Source organism: Drosophila tropicalis, unplaced genomic scaffold, assembly GCF_018151085.1.
Source record: "Drosophila tropicalis isolate 14030-0801.00 unplaced genomic scaffold, ASM1815108v1 contig_878, whole genome shotgun sequence".
Taxonomy (NCBI): domain Eukaryota; kingdom Metazoa; phylum Arthropoda; class Insecta; order Diptera; family Drosophilidae; genus Drosophila; species Drosophila tropicalis.
The window spans coordinates 11,298,727-11,320,467 of NW_027173374.1; the positions used below are offsets into that span (position 1 = coordinate 11,298,727).

The 21,741-nt window shown below is 39.6% G+C and overlaps 6 protein-coding genes across 8 annotated transcripts in view; 5 read left to right on the forward strand and 1 right to left on the reverse strand.

Annotated features, from left to right (window-relative positions):
• Positions 1-152: 152 nt before the first annotated feature.
• Men-b (Malic enzyme b) lies at positions 153-6,760 on the forward strand. Of its 2 annotated transcripts, none has more exons than XM_068301292.1 (7): positions 153-420; positions 2,656-2,863; positions 3,554-4,603; positions 4,672-4,824; positions 4,893-5,187; positions 5,252-5,416; positions 6,277-6,760. In XM_068301292.1, exons 1-7 carry the CDS (start codon positions 404-406, stop codon positions 6,300-6,302), a joined length of 1,914 nt encoding a protein of 637 aa, XP_068157393.1. In that variant the 5' UTR covers positions 153-403; the 3' UTR covers positions 6,303-6,760. The 2 variants fall into 2 exon arrangements, with proteins under 2 accessions (XP_068157393.1, XP_068157394.1); XM_068301293.1 differs by having other exon boundaries at positions 5,252-5,380; positions 5,462-6,760.
• A 392-nt stretch (positions 6,761-7,152) lies between these two features.
• On the forward strand, positions 7,153-8,773 carry grass (Gram-positive Specific Serine protease). The gene is made up of 6 exons (XM_068299790.1): positions 7,153-7,289; positions 7,360-7,532; positions 7,604-7,817; positions 7,883-7,931; positions 7,988-8,181; positions 8,245-8,773. The coding sequence occupies exons 1-6, from the start codon at positions 7,217-7,219 to the stop codon at positions 8,667-8,669; spliced, it is 1,128 nt and encodes a 375-aa protein (XP_068155891.1). The 5' UTR covers positions 7,153-7,216; the 3' UTR covers positions 8,670-8,773.
• A 2,263-nt stretch (positions 8,774-11,036) lies between these two features.
• LOC137584467 (phenoloxidase-activating factor 3) lies at positions 11,037-12,713 on the forward strand. The gene is made up of 4 exons (XM_068299868.1): positions 11,037-11,283; positions 11,342-11,499; positions 11,562-11,899; positions 11,963-12,713. The coding sequence occupies exons 1-4, from the start codon at positions 11,220-11,222 to the stop codon at positions 12,567-12,569; spliced, it is 1,167 nt and encodes a 388-aa protein (XP_068155969.1). The 5' UTR covers positions 11,037-11,219; the 3' UTR covers positions 12,570-12,713.
• Positions 12,714-13,471: 758 nt separating this feature from the next.
• ppk31 (pickpocket 31) lies at positions 13,472-15,217 on the forward strand. Its single transcript, XM_068299007.1, has 6 exons — positions 13,472-13,512; positions 13,576-13,689; positions 13,747-13,963; positions 14,020-14,675; positions 14,732-14,838; positions 14,892-15,217. The coding sequence occupies exons 1-6, from the start codon at positions 13,472-13,474 to the stop codon at positions 15,047-15,049; spliced, it is 1,293 nt and encodes a 430-aa protein (XP_068155108.1). The 3' UTR covers positions 15,050-15,217.
• LOC137584927 (serine palmitoyltransferase small subunit B) lies at positions 15,011-15,846 on the reverse strand. 2 transcript variants are annotated; one of them, XM_068300529.1, is made up of 3 exons: positions 15,683-15,846; positions 15,432-15,530; positions 15,011-15,301 (listed from the first exon to the last, which is right to left on the reverse strand). In XM_068300529.1, the coding sequence occupies exons 2-3, from the start codon at positions 15,526-15,528 to the stop codon at positions 15,153-15,155; spliced, it is 246 nt and encodes an 81-aa protein (XP_068156630.1). In that variant the 5' UTR covers positions 15,529-15,530; positions 15,683-15,846; the 3' UTR covers positions 15,011-15,152. The 2 variants fall into 2 exon arrangements, with proteins under 2 accessions (XP_068156630.1, XP_068156629.1); XM_068300528.1 differs by lacking the exon at positions 15,683-15,846 and adding an exon at positions 15,589-15,625.
• A 177-nt stretch (positions 15,847-16,023) lies between these two features.
• Positions 16,024-21,741, forward strand: part of Pdhb (Pyruvate dehydrogenase E1 beta subunit) — a 63,444-nt gene continuing 57,726 nt past the window's right edge. The window contains exon 1 of the mRNA XM_068301124.1: positions 16,024-16,131. The gene's annotated coding sequence lies outside the window, so the exon portion shown is untranslated. The remainder of the gene's footprint in view (positions 16,132-21,741) is intronic.

Genomic DNA, 21,741 nt, shown 5'->3' on the forward strand with positions numbered 1-21,741 from the left:
CTTATTTGTCTAATCAGAAATAAGTTCCTGAAACTCAGATAAAATAACGTGTCGATTTATTGCGATGCTTTAGTATGGCTGCTGGGTTATTGTATACAACCATAAAACATGTTCGCTGGGTTACGTGTCCGTTTTTTTCAGTGTTGTTTTTATTTTCAAAGTAGGCGGTTGTGCTTTCGCGGTCGCCACTAGTCGGTTATTTTCGTGTTGGGATATTAGGGTGGCTTTTGGTAGCTTATCCAGCCCATTGCTGTTACACACACATAGTATTATCACCTAGGTAGCAATAAGTGTCAAACGAGAAGCAAATTACAAATAAAGGCAGAAACTAATAATTGCCTTACCAGGAAGTTAACGCATTAAAAGCAATTCAAGAAGACTCATACAAAAAGCAGCAGGCAACATGTTCTCACGGCCCAGGTAAGTAGTGTTTCCGAAGAAACGCCGAGCCAGCAACAATCATTAATAAGGGGTTGGGATTGTATAAAAGGGATATGAATTTCATCATCATCAGCATGTAAGCATTATGCAACGAATTCTGCACAGACAAACAGACAGGCAAACACACGGACATGGTCTGGGCCAGCTGTTTGCCCAGTGACCTAGTCGCAGATTCGGAGACTCCTCGGGGCCAGACGAGAGGCCGCCAAAAGGCGTCGTCATCGCTAATGCCCCCTGCTCCCATCCATTAAAGCTTTCGGTTTCATGCGCAAAGGGAAAAAGGAAGAGATTCGCACATGGCCTGGCATTGACCTAGCCACGGCATCTGGCAGCTAAAGAGCTATTTATTGACTGTTTTTTTCTTCATTCAATTTCACTTTTAATCATTGCATAAGAACGGGGAGACGACGGATATGCTACTCTTGACAGCTCAAATGCGCTTTTTGCCGATGCCAACAATTTGTGTGTATGTATCTTACATACTTTTAGTTTGTTAGCAAAACAAAACAGCTGAAAAATCAATAGAAACAACAGGGGCAGAGAATTTTTGTTTTTCGCGCTTGGATAAAAGGCGACACCTTCACGTTCATGGACATGGACAGAGATCTACATATAGAACAAATGTATGGATAGATAGACAAGTCATTTGGCAAAAGAATCTAATTTTAATTGTATATACCACCAAAAAAAATATGTATGCGAAAATCTGGCGGATATATTGTGCTTTTGTAAGCATTTTTTTCTTTGCCAAGTTCATCAAAAAAGTTTCAAATTGCTCGCAGCTTCCACACCATGGACGTAGAGAGCATTTGCTAGCAAAAGAAAGGGGTCCGGATAAAGCATAATTTATTCCAAATAAATATTATATTATTTGAAGTAATTACGTTTACGATAAATACAAGAAACTATGCGGAAGTGCCCTAAAGCTTATGATGGAACATTTATTTCCCCATTAGCTTATCAGGACGTTCAAAAGTTTTAAATAACAATGTTCTTAGATATAATTTATGAGCCTTGAATAATCAGTTAATGTTGATTACCTGAACCCCAGGCAATTTCTTACTACGCCCTTGACTTCCCTTCCCCCAATAGTTTTATCTCTTTCCCACCCTAACCGTTAGCCAAAATATAAAAAAAAAACGCAATTCCTAATACCATTTCGTTTAGGTCTTCTGCGTAAGTAAGAGTACGTTGACTTTTGGAAATTCTGTTCACGCAGAAAGCTCATGAGTTGCCTTCGTGGGGTCTCTTTTTTGGGGCCTGGTCAGTGGCAGTGAGTGGCGGTTACTTTTAAACGCCTTCATTTTACGAGTGTAGATTTTCTAGATATGCCAAATAATTTAGCACTCGCACGGCCCATGTGAGTGTACATACATACATGCATGCATACGTCAACAAGTAGTAACCAGAAATGACGGATGATAGAAATGACAATTCCCCTCCCGCACTCACTCACTCACACTATCTGGTCTATGATAATTATCAATTATAAGTGTTTGCGCGCGCCTCACTAGTTACAAGAGGGATCAGTTCGAATCGATCGAATCAAATCAAGCCCCATGGCCCACGTCATGCGGCATGCTAATGGATATTGCCATCAACGTCACCATAATATAATCCCGCCCATCTAACATACATATGTATAAGCATGATTTCATCAATGTTACCGCAAAGCAGCAGAAATTAGTCACACGCTTTGCTCTGCTCTGGAAATTAGCACCAAGTAAAATAGTTTGTATATTAAGTATACGACTCGTTGCTATCCATCCGCGTTTAATGTTTATTCTATACTCTATTCAGAGGTTGGGGTAGTTAAATAGGAACATTAAAGTTGTTTAGCATTTAAAAATTGCAAAATAAAAGCTCGAGTTAAGTTTTGCACATTTATCTAAACAATTTTAATTATTAATATATTTTATGTAGCATTTCAAGGGTATTTTTTCAGCTGGCCAAACATTTTATTTATTTATATTTTTATCTAATGGAATATAGCGGGTGGGGGGGAGTGTTGTAAACAATGCGGCTTAGTTCTCTGGCAGTGAGTGATAAACAAAAAAGCAGCTGACTCTGACCTTGGACTTGGTTTTTTTGCCATTTGTCTATTATATTTACGTTTATCAACACTGTCAACACATTTGAAATTGACCGACCTACCTATCTGATAGCAATTGTTTAATTCACTTTATCAATTTAATCGCCCTCTGTTTGTTGCAGCATATGCGGAAATCTCAGCAAATTGTGCCGCAACGGCACGGCAGCAGCAACAACGACGGCGACAGCGACTGCAACTGCAACGCCGGCAGCAGCCAACTCGGCTCTGGCCCTCTGCACGGCACGAGGCTATCATGAAGTGGTTGGCGATATCATCTGCCCCTCACAAGTTCGTGGCATCGATCACATACGCGATCCTCGATTGAATAAGGTAAGATTGAGGGGCATTAAATTATCAATTAATTTTGTACACTTTGGTAAAATGTAAGTTTTGATAGTAAAAAGTAATAAATAAGTATATTATAAGTGCAAAAACGATTGTCACGTTTATTTGTTGCTAGCAAAACAAAAACATCCACGATTCGTTAAAATATCCCCATTGATAACTAATTAGCATCTACAGGCAAGCCTCCATTTTATGTGTAGAATATTGTACGAAAAGAAGTCTCCCTAGATTAGTATACCTACTAACAATAAGCAGTGACGGATTTACCCACCGAAGGGCCTATTGCGATTCTTTTTTTACTTCATAAAACTAAAGAGACTTTATTTTGGTTCATTTTCCACCGGTGACATCAAAACATTGAAAAAGGGGAATATAAGTGGGGTTCTTCTAAATTCTTTAGGCAAGAATTTTAATTACTAACCCCTTCTTTTAAATGAGACTTCTTAATCTAATCCGAGGGATGCGGGGCCCTTCAATGCGTGGGCCTTTGCTGCTCGGCTAATTCGTCACTGACAATAAGTCTGCAGATAGTATTTGCAGAAATTTAATATTAATTGGTTTTTTCGATAACTAACTAATTAGTTAATGCAAGGAATTACTTGTTTTTATTATTAAAGACTTTTAAACGAGGTGGTGGAATGTTAATTGATAAGGATTGTGTTTCATCTATTGCAGGGCTTGGCCTTTACACTAGAAGAACGTCAGGTATTGGGCATTCATGGCTTGCAACCGGCGCGTTTTAAGACTCAGGAAGAACAGCTGCAGCTCTGCAAGATTGCTGTCAATCGGTATACGGAACCATTGAACAAGTATCTGTATCTCAGTGATCTGCACGATCGCAATGAGCGTCTCTTCTTCCGCTTTCTCTCAGAGAACATTGAGGATTTAATGCCCATTGTTTACACTCCCACCGTGGGATTGGCTTGTCAACGTTTCGGCTTGATTTATAGGCGTCCGCATGGTTTGTTTGTCACGTTCAATGATCGAGGACACATTTTTGATGTGATGAAGAACTGGCCGGAGCCAAATGTCCGAGCCATTTGTGTGACAGACGGCGAGCGTATTCTGGGTCTTGGCGATCTGGGTGCCTGTGGTATGGGCATTCCTGTTGGTAAACTGGCTCTGTACACTGCCCTGGCTGGCATTAAGCCGCATCAGTGTTTGCCCATTGTGGTGGATGTTGGCACTAATAATATTGATCTCCTGGAAGACCCTCTATATGTGGGTCTGCGTCAAAAGCGTGTCGTGGGACGGGAATATGATGATTTTATTGATGAGTTCATGGAGGCGGTTGTCAAACGCTACGGCCAGAACACACTGATCCAGTTCGAGGACTTTGGCAATCATAATGCATTTAGATTCCTGGATAAATACCGCAACAACTATTGCACCTTCAACGATGATATACAGGGAACAGCCGCTGTCGCTGTGGCCGGTTTGTATGCGTCCAAACGCATCACTGGCAAGTCCTTCAAGGATTACACCTTCTTGTTTGCCGGTGCCGGCGAGGCCGCCATTGGCATTGCCGATTTGGTTGTAAAGGCCATGGTGGCGGAAGGCGTTTCAATTGAAGAGGCCTACAGCAAGATCTACATGGTGGATATTGATGGTCTTTTGACTACAACTCGCAAAGTTGGTAGTTTAGATGGTCACAAGATCAATTATGCCAAGAACCACGAACCCATGGCCGATTTGGAGGAAATTGTGACCGCTATTAAACCCAATGTAAATATTAGATAGGAATTTTCTCGATGTAGGTATATAAAGCTAATACTTATCTGTTGTCGGGTTAGGTGCTTATTGGTGCTTCGGCATGTGCTGGACTCTTCACACCCAAAATTCTGCGCACCATGGCGGATAACAATGATAGGCCAGTGGTGTTTGCCCTCTCGAATCCAACCAGCAAAGCGGAGTGTACTGCCGAGGAGGCATACCAAAACACAGATGTAAGTTGATTTGATCAGATTACTTTATGTTAAGAGTGTTACTTTAATTGAAATTCTTTCTGCCATAGGCTCGAGTGATTTTCTCTTCTGGATCACCTTTCCCACCCGTGACAATGGGCGATAAGACCTACTATCCGGGTCAGGGCAACAATGCTTACATCTTCCCCGGTGTGGGTCTGGGTGTTATCTGCACTGGAACTCACCATATTCCCGATGAAATGTTCCTGATTGCCGCCCAAGAGCTGGCCAATTTTGTTGAGCCCAGCGATATTGAGCGCGGTTCATTGTACCCACCTCTGCAAAGCATTCGTGATGTGTCCATGAACATAGCCATTGGTGTGACAAAGTGTGCCTATGACAATGGTGAGACAGGAACATTCTGTTCGGAGCTTTCAAATTGACTCTGTCTTGTGATTTTGCAATGTAGGTCTGGCGTCTACTTATCCGGAACCCCAGGACAAACGCAAGTGGCTGGAGGATCAATTGTACAACTTCAATTATGAGACGTCCATGCCTGTGACCTGGGCCTGGCCACGAATGCCCTACATTAAGACTCGTGAATTAGTCCCCACCAAACTATATGGAAAAAAAAGTGAATAACATGCCATTTTTTTCTCTTTTCATATTATTCTTTCAGGAGAAGAGAGCCCGCTAATTGCCGCCATCAAATAAGCAAGCGTTCAAGTTCACGTTGATGGCACCCACTCTGTCTTGCATCCTAACCCACTTATCGTACTTGTACACCATCAGCACCAAAACTCTATCCAGCCACTAACCAAGCCTCTAGAATAAAGACAACTTTCAACTGCTTCGATTGATTATTCGTTCGCCGTCATGTTGCCCCGAGCATCGAGCTACCATTGTGATTAACAATATCGTTACTCGTAGAAAACGTTACAGAAAATAAAAAAAAAAAAAAAACAAGAGGCAACCAACGCAACGGAATGATCGTTATATGTATTTTCCAACTATGTTTCTAATTTTACGCACTTGTTGAATCTATGTTCATAATGTTTTAGTTTGTACAAATTATAATGTTTATGGTTTTGTGATCGATCGAATGTGATGACAACATTTGATGACGTTAACTTGACGATATGACTCCCAGACAGACTCCGAGACTATGAAAACCCAACGACGCAGTATTCTAATAATGTATCTATCTATCCCATTAATAACTATTTGCTTTGTGCTATGTTTAATTTGCTGTTCCTAACCACAATTGGCTTTGCAGTTATTCTGTTTCCTTTCTCTTACTACTATTCTACTACTACTACTCCTAGTTATTTCTATTTTTTGCTTCAAACTAACTAATTCTGAAGGCGGCGATCTAGACGAGGCTAAGAAACAAACAAAAGAAAATGAACAAAAATCCAAACATTAACATAAAATTCAAACAATTGATATTTGATATATATTTTTTTGCTATGTTTCTTTCGTTGCCATCTATAGAAAATCAAGAAGAAGAAATTGTATAGTTTCTTCAAATTTCCCCCCTGCAACCCCCTCAATAAAATCGACCATCTAGCACAATTGGCTAATGACAGCAACTACTGAAACGGTGAGAGTAAATCCAAAATCCCAAACCAGAAACAAAACTAACTTACAAATGCAGCTGCTAACCTTTAAATTTGTTTTTTAACTATCTAAGTAATGAGTTTTAGTTTAATACGAGTATGTAACTTGTAGACGTATATAGTTTCTATATACAATGCGATTGTTTTATAGGGATACACAAAATGATCAAGATGATGTTTGTTGTTAAACTATGTCTGATATTTATTAATGCAATTAAATAGCTTTGTTATAATTTATGGTTAAACAAAAGTCAACTTTAATTTATCGATCCAACCAAACCAATTACCAGATGATGATTATGATGATGATGATGATGAAGTGCGGTTAACAATAAAATGAAATGAACAAGTTAAACAAATTGATTTCGTTTGTTCTTAAGTGTTCAGGGTATTTCAGATTCGAAGCATCTTATACGAGATGAGTTCAATGAAAGCTCTAGAATCCAACAACAAAGAGCAACTTGTTATTGCTAAAGCTTCATTCTCAGTTCTCTGAGAGATATCAGGCAAACCAAGAATCAAAGCTGAAAGTACAAATGTTTTATGTTTTTGATCAAATGGAATTGTTGGAAAACACGTAAACCACAAAGTTTTGGGGGAAAATCCCGAAAACGCAACAAGTGATCATACATCTTCTCTCTGCCGCTCTCGTTTCATCTCTCCCTCTGTCTCTCTCACTCTCTCTTTTTCTCTGTCTCCAATGGCATTGAGTGTTTCATAAAACTTGTGAGCTCAGGTCTAGTTTCTCCCAGTTGAGTTTGGAGCATCACTCGGGACAGTACACCGAATCTAGATCAGGTTTTTTTGTATTCAAAATGATAAGCAGCAATTGCCTCCTCATCGCCTTAGCTGTTCCCCTTCTGTTTGCCATAGAATCGGCTCGAGCGGGTAAGATAGACTTCCAGCTAATCGTTTGCATATTCATTATTTTAATTATATTTCTCCCCCTCCCTTCAAGCCTATGCCGATGCCTGTACCACTCCCAATGGCCATCGGGGTCAGTGTATGCCTTATACCTCATGCAAGGATGTGGAACAGCGACTTGTTAGTGCACAAAAATCTGGAATATCTGTAGCACCTGACTATGCTCAGTATTTGCAAAAGGCATCTTGTGGAGAAGTTAATGGCATTGTAAGTTCTCATCGTATCGGGATGGGGGAAAAAAACTAGTTTTCTAATCGACATTTTTTCTCCTGCTGCAGCGACATTTTTGCTGTGCTGAATCCCAAATCCAGCATAACTCCAAGGTGATGTCTCTGTTTATGGATAAAGATTTCAAGTGCGGTTCCTATCTCGATACCCGAGTAGCCAATGGCTATGAGGTGAAACTCTCGTCACGTCCTTGGATGGGTTTGTTGCGTTATCATCAATTCGGTGAACCGCGTTTCCTCTGCGGTGGTGCTCTGATCTCGGAACGTAAGTGCCAATCAGTCTCATTTGGTTATTGAAATTAATTCTTTCCCCTTTCTTTTATTATAAAGGCTACATCCTCACAGCTGCCCATTGTGTACATGGACTTCAGGAAGATTTGTAAGTTGTGTCTTCGAATGTTTCGACATACTAAATAATCAAGACTTTCCACGTAGATATCAGATTCGATTGGGCGAACACAAAATCTCAACTCCGGAGGATTGCCGTAAGCAAGGACGCAAAACGAAATGCGCTCCGCCAGTCCAGGATATTGGCATTGACAAGTATCTACTTCACGAGGAATATGACCCACGACTAGTCTCAAACGACATTGCCCTATTGCGTCTAAATGTTAGCGCTCGTTTTGATAGTAAGTTGAGAGATTCTACAGCCCAAAAAGGTTGTCATCTAATACCGATGTCTTCTTCTACAGAGCACATTAAACCCATTTGTTTGCCCATTACGGATGAACTGAAGCAAGCAGCTGACAAGCAAAATACATACTTTGTAACCGGTTGGGGCACCACCGAGAATGGCTCTGCCTCGGATGTTCTGCTGCAGGCAAATGTGCCAATCCAGCCACGTTCAGCCTGTGCTCAGGCCTATAGACGTGCAGTGCCTCTTAGCCAATTATGTGTGGGTGGAGGTGACCTACAAGATTCCTGCAAGGGTGACTCTGGCGGACCATTGCAGGCGCCAGTTCCCTACTTGGGCGAATATACCCTTCGAATGGTCGAGTTTGGCATTGTTAGCCAAGGTGTGGTATCGTGTGGACAAATTAGTTTGCCCGGACTTTATACAAATGTGGCCGAATATGTCCAATGGATAACAGACACCATGGCAATTAATGGACTATAATCTGTTCTCCAAAGTGCATGCCAATTGTGCAATCAAAATAATTTGTATCTCCTTATTACCTTTTAAGTCTTAAAAATATATACACACACAGATATATACATATATATACTTTTTGCATGCAATGTTTGTAAATGCATTTAGAACGAGATTATTCACTTCAGCTCTTACTGTCTGTTTTCCAGCTTTTGGGATGAGTAATCACCAAGTAACTTTAGTCTCTGCTTAATTATAAGCAATTAATATCGAATACAATTAATATCAATATATTACAATGATCAATTTTAATACAAAATATTGCCCAAAATATTCAATGAGTAATTCGAAAGTAAGGTTTAGCAGATGGTACCTTATTGGCCGTCTATAGATAGTGGATAGTCCTATAAGAAGGACTTTTTCTTCTTAATTTTCAGCAATATAGAACAAGTCGATTGACACTTTTTCTATTCTCCAAACACTTTGATCTTTTGGCTAAAGATGGCTTAACAAATTGGTCAAATCAGGGAACTACATTGGCAGACTATCGTTAAAACAGTTTGTAATAAGATAAAGATGCCTGTGGCTGTGATTTATAGAATGGGAAACAAACAATTTTTTTTTAAGATAAGAATAGGTGGGTATTATAAAATTCTATTCTCGACCGATCAAAACGTGAATACAGATCACGTAAGTCGACTCGGAAACTAAACACTCTAATACGGTGTCATTAGCACTCCATTTGGGGTATAACAAAACTGTTCATGAAAGGGCTTTTAGAACAGTCAGTGCCGGATTAGCCATAAAGAGGGATATTAGGGTTCTTGAACTTTCCGAGCGCTGTCTTGATCTTGATTCAATTATAAAACATTTGTCTGTAGTTATGAGTGAAATTGGAAAATTGGCCAAAATGATTGAAAAATTGTTGCAAAAATTGAACTTGCGCCAAAATTGAACTGTTTTTGGAGGGTCATATCTTATTTTAAAGTTTTTTAAGTCAATTTTTAACTCCATTAAGTTAGTTATTAACTTATGTACATTTTAAGCGAGAATATAAATGCTGAAGATCAGAGAAGTATTCACAAATTTCATGAAGATCTAATTTACTCAATTTTTTTTTAAGTATTAAAGAAATTGATGTCTTTATTTTCAAGATGGAATAATGTCTTTGAATCTGAATTTAGTCTTAAGAACTAAATTTTTCGGCAATTTTATAAAAAATCGAGTCGTAAATAATATTTTCAAATATCCAAGTGTATATTATGTTTCTGTGAATATGCCAAAATTCGATCGATTTCCATTCTTGTCTTAGTTAAGACTTTCGCATTTAATTTAGATCCCAAAAACATATATTTATTTCCTTCCCCGCGCTAGCCATCAATATGGAAAGGGTATAAAATGACTGATATGTTTTATAGTTTAGTTCGTTTCGTTAAACAAGATATCAGATTAGCCATTTATAAGCTTCTCTTTGTAGCTACTTGACCAAGATGTTGTAAAGCCGATGACTAAGGTGTAAGTAATATTTATTTAATATGCTGCAAGCAAGTTATAGGGTTGTCAGTGATAATTTTATGGTTTTTTAATTCAATGAATCAGAACAGACCATTCACACCTATGGATATAAGACAAATGTGTTGCCGACCTGTACCAATGTTTATATGGCTTGATCCAATCTAACCATTCTGAGCTCGGGGGTTCCAAAAGTCCCACTTAATAACTTTAGGAAACGGGAACGGAGGAGTGTTCACGCTCATTATTTAAGATGTCTCATATTGCTGGATTTTCCAAGTGCTGAAATTCCCAAGATACGAAATAAGTGTGTCCATACATACATATTGAATGTGTCGAACAAGAACAAGTTTGTCAGGTAACCTCCATGGGCGTAGCCATTCGAATGGGGAACTTGTGATAGTAATTAGCAAAACATTTTAATCCAGGTAGTTTTGCAAAAACAAAAAACAAAAAAAGTACCGACATTTAATGGGTGTGTAATGTGGTGTCCATATTGACGCGTGCCAGTCGCCATCGAGAGATCGCTCGAACGTAACATATGTAGAGACATGCATCAATGGGGTACGAATGGAGCCGAGTGTGGCTGGGCGGCTGGCGAGCGGCAACAAGTGGTCGATCAATGGGGGGTTTCCTGGAATTTAATCGCTTTTCCCACGCTCTTTTCCCCATTCGGAAAGCATTTGACATTACTCTGTTTGTGTATGTGTGAAAACTGGTACGTATGTATCTTCTATTCTCTCGAGCGGCTGGCGAGATAAACCAGTTGGGGATTCGATCTTGGTTTTTGTGCATAAGTTATTTTATGCATTCGTAATAAGGCTCATTCCCCCGAAGCACGCGAATCTCCACTACAAAAGCTCGACACACGACCACGTCCGGCTCATTCTCATTCAATCAGTTGAGCGCGCGCGTTTGTGTTTTCCTTTTCATTTTTTGAGAGACAAAAGATCAGTATAATAGTATTCGATCTTGGTACAGGTTTGAACTGCGCGGCAGCTGATAAATATAGATATTTAAAGCCCTCAAGATACATATAATAGCCGAGCGATTATCAGAAACAGGATGATGCTATTTATAAGCACAATAAGCACGATCTTGCTGCTTCTTCCTGCACTGGGTCAAGCACGTAAGTATAGGATTTTGTTGGAGGAGTTGGCCAATTGGACTCATTCATTTTTGAACAGAACGCAGATGCACCACACCAATTGGACAATCTGGAACATGTCTACCTATTCGTCAGTGTCAATACTTTACAGATCTTGAGGATCGTTACGGAGGAAGTTTTCCGCGTTCCGTGCGAAATGAATTGTTATTAATGCAATGTAGTGGTGAACAGAGACGGGTAAATTAATCGGCATTGAGCGATCGGATCGGATCAGATCTAATTTGTGACTTTCTTTACAGGACTTTTACTTGTGTTGCCCCCGACAATCGGGTACACAGGCCCAAAGCCTGTCTCCAGCAGTAACCGAACGTAAGCCGGTGCGTTCTGTATCAACAGACCCATCTAACTGGCAACAAATTAGTCAAAGAGGCATGCGAGTACTGGAATCTGTGACCAATTGTGGGCTGAAAAGCAATCAAAAAGTTTCCGGTGGCGAGAATGCCCAACTGGCCGAATTTCCATGGCTAGCTCTGCTCAAGTACCAAGTGGAGGGGCGTCCATTCCTTTGCGGAGGAAGCTTGATCAGTGATCGTTATGTTATAACTGCAGCCCATTGTGTGGTGCAGTCGGCCGAGCTGTAAGTTCCCCTAAAAATATATCTCCTCGATCTATATTATAGTTTCACATATTCTATTTATAGGATCGGCGTACGTTTGGGTGAGCACGATTTGAATTCCAATCCGGATTGCAAAGTATTGGGTGGACGTTTTCGGGAATGCTCGCCAGTTTATGAGGATTTCGGAATTGAGAAGATCCAACCACATCCCGGCTACGTCCATGGATCAATTAAATATGATATTGCGCTTATTAAACTGGACCGATCGGCCAGCTCGTACAGCCACATTCAGCCTATATGCTTGCCCATTGAGCCAAAATCTCAGGCGATTGCTCATAATCAGGACTTTTACATTGCTGGCTGGGGCCAGACCGAGACCAGGCAGGTAGCATCAGTGCTTCAGAAAGCGGTGGTCTCACGCCAGAGCCTGGACGTGTGCCGCAATTACTTTAGCAATGCTCCAGTCTCCAATAATCATATATGCGCCGCTGGCGATGGCTTGCCACACACTTGCCAAGGGGATTCTGGTGGTCCATTATTCTTCCGTCACAAGTTCCGTAATACCTATCGATACATTCAGTACGGCGTTGTCTCCTTCGGTGGCAAGTTTTGCGGCAACAGTGAGGCAAAACCCGGAATATATGCCAATATAATTGACATGTTACCCTGGATTACCCAAAACTTGGATTAGATGGATACTCTCGCATACTGAAAATCATCACAAACCTTCAATTTACCTAGACTTAAGAACCCATTGCCATAGCTATTGTTAGAGATCGCTTTAGAATGTAATACATATTAAATATACTCGTATTTATGATATCTGCAGCATGAATCATCTTCGGTTTAGTTATTTCTTTCAATGAGTCATCGACAAATGTCTTCAATTCTATGCCATGGTAAACTGGGACTCTATCATATCTTGACGACTAGAAAATTGCATTATTAATTCGCAAGAAAAAATCACAAGAATTACACAATGAGAATATCGGGCGGGGGAGAGAAATGCTAGTTGATTGGGAATTATTCTTCGAAAAAACCGCAATCTCAGATTATTAAGATTATCATAAATTTCAGCATGTGAATCACACTTAAACTTGTTTTCCAAAACAATTATCAAATTCTTTTCAAAGATCTATATCAATCATGTTCAACCATCGTGACGAAATTCCATCTTCACTTTTTTTTTTTTTTTTTTCTGTATCGTATTTCTTGATTGTGAGTCAGCCGATATGATTGCGGTTTATTATATTGCATTAATTAAGACGTAATCTTGATCACATCATAAATAAAGATTGGCAATTTATTTCATATCCGAAGGGATTCCATATCCACAGTGAACGAATATAATTTATGTTTACTTTGCCCTAGGCACACTCGTATTTGGTCTAACTATTTGTGACCCTAGCATTGAACTAAATTCGGGAATTATATAGAAAAGGGTTTTCTGTTACCATTAATGGCTTAACAATGCACAAGTTAGATGGTTATCTCACACTAAACTGGCTTCTATTGTGTTCCTGGCTGCTAGGAAAAAAGCTTTTGGCCCAAAAAAGTCAGAAGTCATTTAGCTTTGCTTGCTAACGGTTCAACATGGTAAACTGGCGTCGATATTTTCCCTTGGTTTTAAGAGGGTGAGCTGGAAATTGGGCCAATTTTTAAGGATTGGATATACTAGGTATATTTTCTCGTTTTAGGATTCTTTACTCGATAACATCTTATAAGACTTTGCCATTTTTTCTAACCGTCTCCAAGTCGCTGATTGAGGACTCTTTCTCTTCATCGGTTTCCTTTAATTTGGACACCATTTAGTATGTATATTAGTAAGAGACTCCCCAAATGGCATTTAATTTAACATCATGGTTTAGTCTTAATTGGAATTCAACATTTCCGGCCATAACTGTTTGCGAGATCTACAATGCCGAAAAGATCTGGGACTTAAGCGATATCCAGTTCGGTGTCGAACATAAAATGTATATTGATGATATTATCAGTGAAATTGTCTTCTTTCGTGGCATTTGTAGTAGTTGCGAGAATTGCATCAAAAATACCTGTCCGAATAACTTTACGCTGCTGCTGGATGTGGTGAGTGAAGCTTATTAAGATACGAAAATGTCCTTCTAATTGATTCCATTTTATAGTTTCGCAGCAAGTGTCATGAGCTAATCATTAAATGCAGCTACCTCAATGAGTTCTTCGACTGCTGTGAACAGTTTCTGCCCATTCCCACAGAGTACGGTGTGTGTTACTCCTTCAACTCGCATCAGGCCCGTAAAGTATCGCAGGTGCAGTACATGAACAATCGCATAACAGGAGCCGGACATTTGGAGTTTCATGCCCTTGCGGATATTCAACTTTATGTGCATGCACCCATTGATTTGCCATTTCAATTCTCCGAGGGCATGGTTCGGGAGACTGTGCTGTTGGGTCATTACAAGGAGCTCATTTTGAATGTCATCGAAGTATACAATCATGACAGTGTCCAGGATCTTAGCATGGAGCAGCGACGATGTCGCTACAGCCACGAGCATGTGCCGGGACGTACAGGCATCTATGAGTTCTATAGCTATTCCGGTTGTGTGGTGGAGTGCACGGTTGCTCTGCAGCTGCTTCATTGTAATTGCACCAGCCATTTCATGGCTGTGCCAGGAACTAATACACTGCCCGTGTGTGATTATCAGGGTTTGGTGTGTCTGACACAAACCAATGAGAAACTAATGGCAGAACGAAAGTCATGCGATTGCATGAGTTCGTGCGAGGAGCCAGAATACAACATAATTTACAATTCAGAGGATGAGTAAGTACAACAGAAACTTATGTTATCTACGACTAACAATGTTAAACTCTGCAAAGCGATCATGATGCTGAAAATGATGACTCCACCATACATGTTGCCCTAGTGGAGCTACCCACACAGCGCTATGTTCGCCGTGTGACCAAGACCGTTTTAGATCTTTTGAGTAAGCATCGCTTTTACATTGTCGGACATCTTTCTCAAAGTTTTGATTTGCAGTCTCTGTGGGCGGCTTGGTGGGTTTGTTCTTCAACTATTCCGTATTGCGACTGGTTGAGACTTTCTATCTAATACGCAGGTACAGAAGGACCATCTTTAAATGGATAAAGCAAATATGGTTTGGCGCAATAAAGTATTTACAGTGTTCAAAACAATAAAAGTAAATCACAAAAGTGTTATCAATAGATTATAAATGTCTTCCAAATCACGAGTATGTCGTCGTAAGTCTCATACAGTTGGTACAGTACAAAAGCAGGTTGTCTAGTGTTTTTGTGCCACTTGGGCATTGCTCATTGACCCACTAATCCAGCTTGCCGGCATGATAAACTGAATCAGTGTCTGCATGTAAGCGGGCAGGTAAACAAAGCTGGAGAAGATTATCAGCGCCAGTATTAACAAGAAGAATCCATCTGCGAAATGGCAAACAATGTCAAATTACATAAATCGTATAATTACATGGGCGGTTTTTAGATAAATGACTAATTACACGGTTGGCTGTGGACATTTAAATTTTAATCATATATAATTCTTATTACTCACTGATTAGCTTTCGTTCCCACGGCTCCAGCATGTTGATGCACGTGATGAGCTCATATTGCCGATACAAATGGATGGCTAATTGTTTTAACTTAAACATTTCTAAAGAAAAGATCAATTGTTTTTATCGTTGGGAGTTGTAAACAAAAATAAAACACACCAAACAGCTGTTTTATCCAAAACAGAAAAAAAGTCATGGACGTATATATGTAGATAATATTTAGAGGGGGCGTCCAATCAGACACCTTACTCACTTCGACTTAAAAGCACTTTGCGGTTTTCGCTGTTGGCATTTTGTCACAATAACGATTTATAAAGAACACGACACAAATTTTAAAGACTCACTCACTTACTCAAACCGAAAAAAGACTAAAATAATTTTACACAACAACTTTGCGCGGGGCGGCCGGACTTCTGAATGCGCTTCGCTCTGGTCAGTCTATAACTAGAGATGTACAAAACATCGATATATTTTTCGATTTTTATCGTCATTTGTATATCGATAACAAAATCGATAGTTCTCCCGCCTCTATGGTGAACACGTAAAAGTTACCCAACACTGGTAAATAGCATGGAGAAATCGATAGCCTATCATCGATATTAAAGAAATCGGCGGGAAAATCCATACCTTCCTTTTTCATCACTGTGTCTTTTTAAAATTTGTGTTATTTGTGTTATTATTAAAAAATATTAATTCATTCAGGTAACAAAAATAAATACTTAACAAATACTTAACAACTTTTAAAGTGATATTTCCTAACTTCAAAGCTAAAAACAATAGTGTTGCATTTCCCTCAAAATTTTTTACCGTTTGATTTATTCTTGTGGCAAATAAAACATACATATGTATGTATGTATGTATGATAAGACATTGTGTTTAATTTGAAGCGTAGTTGTGATCTAAGTGAGGACATTTGACTGCCATTTGGATGTTGTTGCATAAATTTCACTCTCCTATGACAAATTTTCTAGCATATTGCCATCTTGCAACCAGTTTAGCATTTCCCATAGCCTAGAAAGATGAAAAAACAGGATTCTCCATCTATTGCCATAATTCGCATTGGCACACAAAATACCCAGAGAGATGGCAACCAGCACACCCCAGAGCCAGCTGTTTGGGGCGCACTTGCCAAATGACGATGCTATCAATGGTGCAGTTGCAGATTGACAGGCGGGCACCGGCTGATTTATGCGCGCGGCACAGGAATGTGGCAGTGTAAAAAAATGTTTTCATACACAAACACACACACGTACGTACGAGAGACACCCAGAGTGGGTCTAACCCAACTCCAGCCTCAAGTCACGCATATGCAGCGACAACTAATTCAATTTCCACTTGCCAGCCAAGCAGCAGCAGCCGTCGCAGACGCCGTAGAAGAAGCAGATAAAGGAAGGAGGTGAAGTTGAAGTAGGAGTAGGAAGAGGATTGGTTTCGAGTTTAGTCGAGTGTGCACGCCTAATTGGTAATGCGATCGGCTTTATTGAGGCACTGGAGTCGAAGCAGTTGCTGGCTATCGCTGTCGCTCAGCGCAAATCCCATTACGTGCAATCCGTTTCAAGCCATAAACATGTAACAACTACCTCCCCCTCCCTCTACAACCACAACCACAAACACCAACCACTAACCGCCAACCATCAAGCGTCAACCGTAAAAGTTTCCTGGCTTCCAGCAGCGCAACTTGTCGCTGGAACTTAATTGCCTTGGCTGCGCTTATGACTTTCGTGTGCAATGCATCCTCATCTCCACATCCACATCTTCTCGCCATCTCCATCTCACCGGGATTGTTGTTGTCTTCGCTACATTATTAGAAAGTAACTTTGACTTGCAAAGAAAGAAAAAAAAAGCTATCAGCTTTTTCAGCCACGTATCGTCGTCTCCTTGCACTGGCCTGGCGCTATTTTCGACACCGCCTGGCCTGCCATAAATTTTCAAATGCCCTGAAATGCACTCTCACAAAAAGTCAAAAGCAAAAACAACAACAAAATTCTTTAAAGACAAATCGTAGGGTAGACCAAAAAATTACCCAAAAAGTAACTGAGAAAGCAAAGAACACAAGTTCATAAAGAGTTTTTAAGACAATTTTGAAGGTTTTGTATTTAACCAATGCAATTCTTTGCGTTAGTTGGTCAACATAAAGTCTGGCCATTAAGAAGACAAAGCAAAGACTATACCGAGTCGATTGGCAAAATAATCTCCTTCTTCATATGTCCATTACAGGGTATAGAAATAGAAACGGTCTGTTGGCTAATTTACTCAGCTGCCATGTTGAAAGTCCAATTCTCATTTTCAACGGTTTTCAATTAAAAAAGAAAACCTAAAAAAGTCAAAAGTTCTGCCACGACCTAATGCGCTTCCTCAAAAGATCAGGTCAAATGCAGCCTCCCGTAAGCATTAGCTAATGGCGAAATGCCCGCAAGACAGTCAAATGTTTGCTCAGTTGAGTTATTATTATTATTAATTTAGTTGTAGCCTCTTTCCATTTCTGGCCAAAAGCTTTTAAAGATTTTATATCCCAATGGGTGGCCTGAGGTTTAGGTGCCTACCCTCTGCCCATTTGCCCAATTTAATTTAGTTTGGCCATCAATAAAATGTTCGGTGATCGCCGATTGCTGCCAACTCATTTGCATAAACGTAATTTATGCTCATCAATTAGCTGATTAATTTATTTAGCGTGAGACAGAAGACTGCGACTAAGAGAAGACGCAAACTGAGGCAAGGCGAGTGGTAGAAGCTTAAAACGCTTGTCTAATTAGATAAATGTGCCACATTAATGTCGCCTCTGACATTTATAAAGTTGGCAAATGGATAGAAATGGATTGTTTTATGGTTTAGTTTCAAGTTTAATTTTCCAATTTTTGAAATAAGTCTCAATGGGGTCGAGCTTGAGGCAAAATTGGCAAATGCGATGGCTTAGGTAATCTCTTGATTTATATTTAAACATCATTCTGTCTAGGTAAACAAAGTTTTGTTACTCACAACTATTCTGGAGGTGCTAGGCACTCAGAGTAATCGAAGTTTTGAATAATATATTGTAAGCATTATTACTTACATGAGGCTTAATAATAATATAAAGTTTAAGGAAAAAACTCCACTGACCATACTTAAAAGGTTTAATAAGGTTCAGAGTTTTGTCTAATTGAAAGAAATTTGAAACTTTTACATAACTTTCATTCGTTTACTTTCTTATCTTGCAAATGATAGCCAATTTATGCGGCTTACTTGTTTTTTCCCAGGTCTATTAAACCAAATCGTCTGCCAATCAATTTTGCCACTTAAATTAGCTTATAATGTTGTTTTTTCTTTTCTGGCTTATGTATAAATGTCAGTTGATTGCCTGGATCTTGATCCTCGTTCCTCGCAAGCTTTGTGTATGCCATTTGGATGAAGCAGGAAAATGGGAAATATTTTAATTAAAACACACAACTAAAAACGTTTACTGTAAGCGATCTTATCCACGGCATTTCATACAAATAGCAAATAGTAGCAGGAGCAACTGCATTTGCAAGTGGCGAGTAGCCTAGTAGCAAATGTTGGCGCTGCGTGCAACCAAATTGCAACGAAATGTTGCATGTAACATGTGTCGCACATCGCCCATTTGAATATATATCAAATCAGTTTCAGATAATTTTCTATAACAGCTTCACCCAGAGACAGAGAGAGAGAGAGGGAGACACACAGAGGCCGAAATGGCCAAAAACATTTGTTAGCAACGTTTCCCCACACCGTTTAAAGGAGAGAAGCACAGCTTCCTTTCAGCTCCCGTTGCAACGTTGCTCCGGTGAGTGCATATTTTATGCGCCGCATTGGCATTGTGAATCCGCAGCAAAAACGGATCGAGAGAGGCTCGAAATTAAGTTGTTTTGCATAAAAGCGCCATAAAAAAAGAAACAAAAAACAGGCGAAGGCAGCCGCAGCAGGCGCTGCTGCAATTGTGATTAGAACGACACGACAGGCACGACAGGCGACATGAGACGAGGCTCTGGGCTACATAGTTTTGTTGTCCCACTCTGGATATACGCGTATATGGACAACAATTGTCGGGTCTAGGCGAGGGGGGTGGAAAATTGCCCCACTCAACACGAGCGACGTATGTCATCAAATGGCTTGGTCCCATTAGCGATCGTTGAGGGAGCGCTTTCAGCTTCCTGTGAGCCTCCAAGTAGGCAAATACTAGCTGCTGCTGCTGCCGCTGCTGCAACTATTATCAATTTAAGTTGGCTAATTGGTTTCAAATTTATGGACCTGTATTTGATATTTATGTCGTCTGCAAGACGAGAGCGGTTAGTGTGTGTTGCTGGTCTGTGCCCCGGTGTTGGCTTTGCTTTTGCCTGGTTGTGGGTTTATTTTTTTTTTTTTTTTTGGCCTGGCCCAGGTCTGGCCATCGTCGTCACATCGGCATTGCCTTGGCATGCTGCAAACAACGTAATTGGCTTTCAATTTGCAGCAAATTGTTGCAACAGCCACGACAACAGCGAAACATATTTAGATTATAGACGGATAAAGTTTATGTTCGTTCTGTTCTTACTCGATCCGGTCAGAATGTTGTTGTTGTTGTTGTTGCTTGTTGCCTCTTGGTTTCTCTTTTCATTCTTGTTCTCTTTTTGTTGTTGTCTTCCATCCATATCCATCCATAATTCCAATGAGTTATATGCCCATCAAGTGTTCTGTCTCTTCCTCTCTCTCTCTCTTTGTCTTTCCGTATTCTCCTGATGCCCTTCGAAAAGTGGAAAACGTAGCGCGCGTTAATTAAAAAAGCAACAAAAACAAAAAAAGCGCCAAAAATGCCGCTAAAATTTCGCTGGGCGGCATGGGCTTCCTTCCATCGTGTTGGCCAAGTCAGTTGAGGGTAGCCGGCAGCTCACAGTTCAATAACTAAATAAAACACTTTAAACCAGGAGAAGCTAAAAAAGAAGGTGGATGAGAGATGGACAGAGTCACACAAAGAGAGAGAGAGAGGGAGGTAGAGAGGCATACAATCAAGCGAAAATTCCTGGCATTTTCTGCTTCATTAAACACAACACACAAACGCGGCCATTTCGTTTTGTTTTCTTGGTCCGTCCAGGATACACACAACGCTCTCTGACGAAATTTACGCAACTTGGGCCCTGCTCCACAGCTCCACACCTCCTCCATCGATAGGTCTTGCCTTGATGATCCGCTGAGCTTAGTTTTGTGTTCAATTCGCTTTGTTTTTTGCTTTTTTTTTTTCGTTCATTTTTTGGTATTTTAATTAGAAACCAAACATCGCCAAATGCATTGCTCTTGAAACGATTTTTGCTTTCTTTCCTTTTTGTGATCTGTTTCTTGCCTTGATTCGTTGTCTCGTTTCTGGCCAACTTGCATTTGGCTTTTGTTTTTCACATTCAATTAGCGCATATTTCAGATCGAAAACATGTTTCGCTTTAAGCCGCAGGACAAAATTGTCAAACGACAGGAAATAATGACGATGCGATACCAAAAACCTACAAACATTCATACCCCATTGAAGTTTGCTACATAAATCAACCTCAATTCAAGGAAATCAAACTGATGCTAACCTTTTCGTAATAGTCTTACCATTAGTCACTCTTCTTTGAATAGCAAATTCTTTCACAAATGGGTAAATTAGTCACTAGTCACAAGATGAATTAGTTTTTGTCATTTAGACTTAATGGCAAACTTTCTAAGAGAATAGACTAAGAAGGAAACACAGTTTTAGGCATTATAAAATGAATTATGGCTGATTTTTAAATGGAGAAAACTGGTTCTAATCTTTATATTAAGTATACGCCAATCATAAGAGACCAGTTGGAATTTGGAAATCCGATCCTTTCAATCCTGGCCCTTAGAAGTTTTTTTGTTTTTGTGAATCTTTTGGAAATAACATTTTTAGAAATCTGGTTTTTGAAAAACTTTAGCTCAACTCAAGTGGCAATCACTTTACAGGATAATTTCTATAGTCAGGATCCTCAACTAATTTCACTTTTGATTCAATCTGAAATTTACTTTTTGATTTTTGTTAAATTTTTCTATTTAGCCACAAAAATTTTAATTAAATTTAAAATAAAGTCCTTTAGCAATTTATTGTATATCTTTTCACTAACTTTATTTTGCTGCTAGATGAAACATTTTTGTTTTGTAAAAATAATAAATAAATATTACTATATATGTTAATTTGTTACATCTCACTAAATGTGGGTATATCTATTTATATATGTATATCTACGAGTTATTAATTGTAATTATTGCTTTATATATGTATAGTGCAAACAACTTTTTAAGTCTAGCCTACAGTTTTTAAAATGTTTTATGCTTTTTTGTTTTTGTTCTTTT

Coding starts and splice junctions, on each gene's coding strand:
- Men-b (XM_068301292.1), top strand. Junction 4,604..4,671: donor TGACCGCTATTAAACCCAAT/GTAAATATTAGA, acceptor TTGTCGGGTTAG/GTGCTTATTGGTGCTTCGGC. Junction 4,825..4,892: donor AGGCATACCAAAACACAGAT/GTAAGTTGATTT, acceptor TTTCTGCCATAG/GCTCGAGTGATTTTCTCTTC.
- LOC137584927 (XM_068300528.1), bottom strand. CDS start 15,625: ATGACTTTTTTTCTGTTTTGGATAAAACAGCTGTTTG. Junction 15,531..15,588: donor TTGGATAAAACAGCTGTTTG/GTGTGTTTTATT, acceptor TCTTTTCTTTAG/AAATGTTTAAGTTAAAACAA. Junction 15,302..15,431: donor GTGGGAACGAAAGCTAATCA/GTGAGTAATAAG, acceptor GCCATTTCGCAG/ATGGATTCTTCTTGTTAATA.
- LOC137584467 (XM_068299868.1), top strand. CDS start 11,220: ATGATGCTATTTATAAGCACAATAAGCACGATCTTGCTGCTTCTTCCT. Junction 11,500..11,561: donor GTAGTGGTGAACAGAGACGG/GTAAATTAATCG, acceptor CTTTCTTTACAG/GACTTTTACTTGTGTTGCCC. Junction 11,900..11,962: donor GTGGTGCAGTCGGCCGAGCT/GTAAGTTCCCCT, acceptor TTCTATTTATAG/GATCGGCGTACGTTTGGGTG.
- grass (XM_068299790.1), top strand. CDS start 7,217: ATGATAAGCAGCAATTGCCTCCTCATCGCCTTAGCTGTTCCCCTTCTG. Junction 7,290..7,359: donor CATAGAATCGGCTCGAGCGG/GTAAGATAGACT, acceptor CCTCCCTTCAAG/CCTATGCCGATGCCTGTACC. Junction 8,182..8,244: donor TGTTAGCGCTCGTTTTGATA/GTAAGTTGAGAG, acceptor CTTCTTCTACAG/AGCACATTAAACCCATTTGT.
- ppk31 (XM_068299007.1), top strand. CDS start 13,472: ATGGTAAACTGGCGTCGATATTTTCCCTTGGTTTTAAGAGG. Junction 14,676..14,731: donor ATTTACAATTCAGAGGATGA/GTAAGTACAACA, acceptor AACTCTGCAAAG/CGATCATGATGCTGAAAATG. Junction 14,839..14,891: donor GACCGTTTTAGATCTTTTGA/GTAAGCATCGCT, acceptor TTTGATTTGCAG/TCTCTGTGGGCGGCTTGGTG.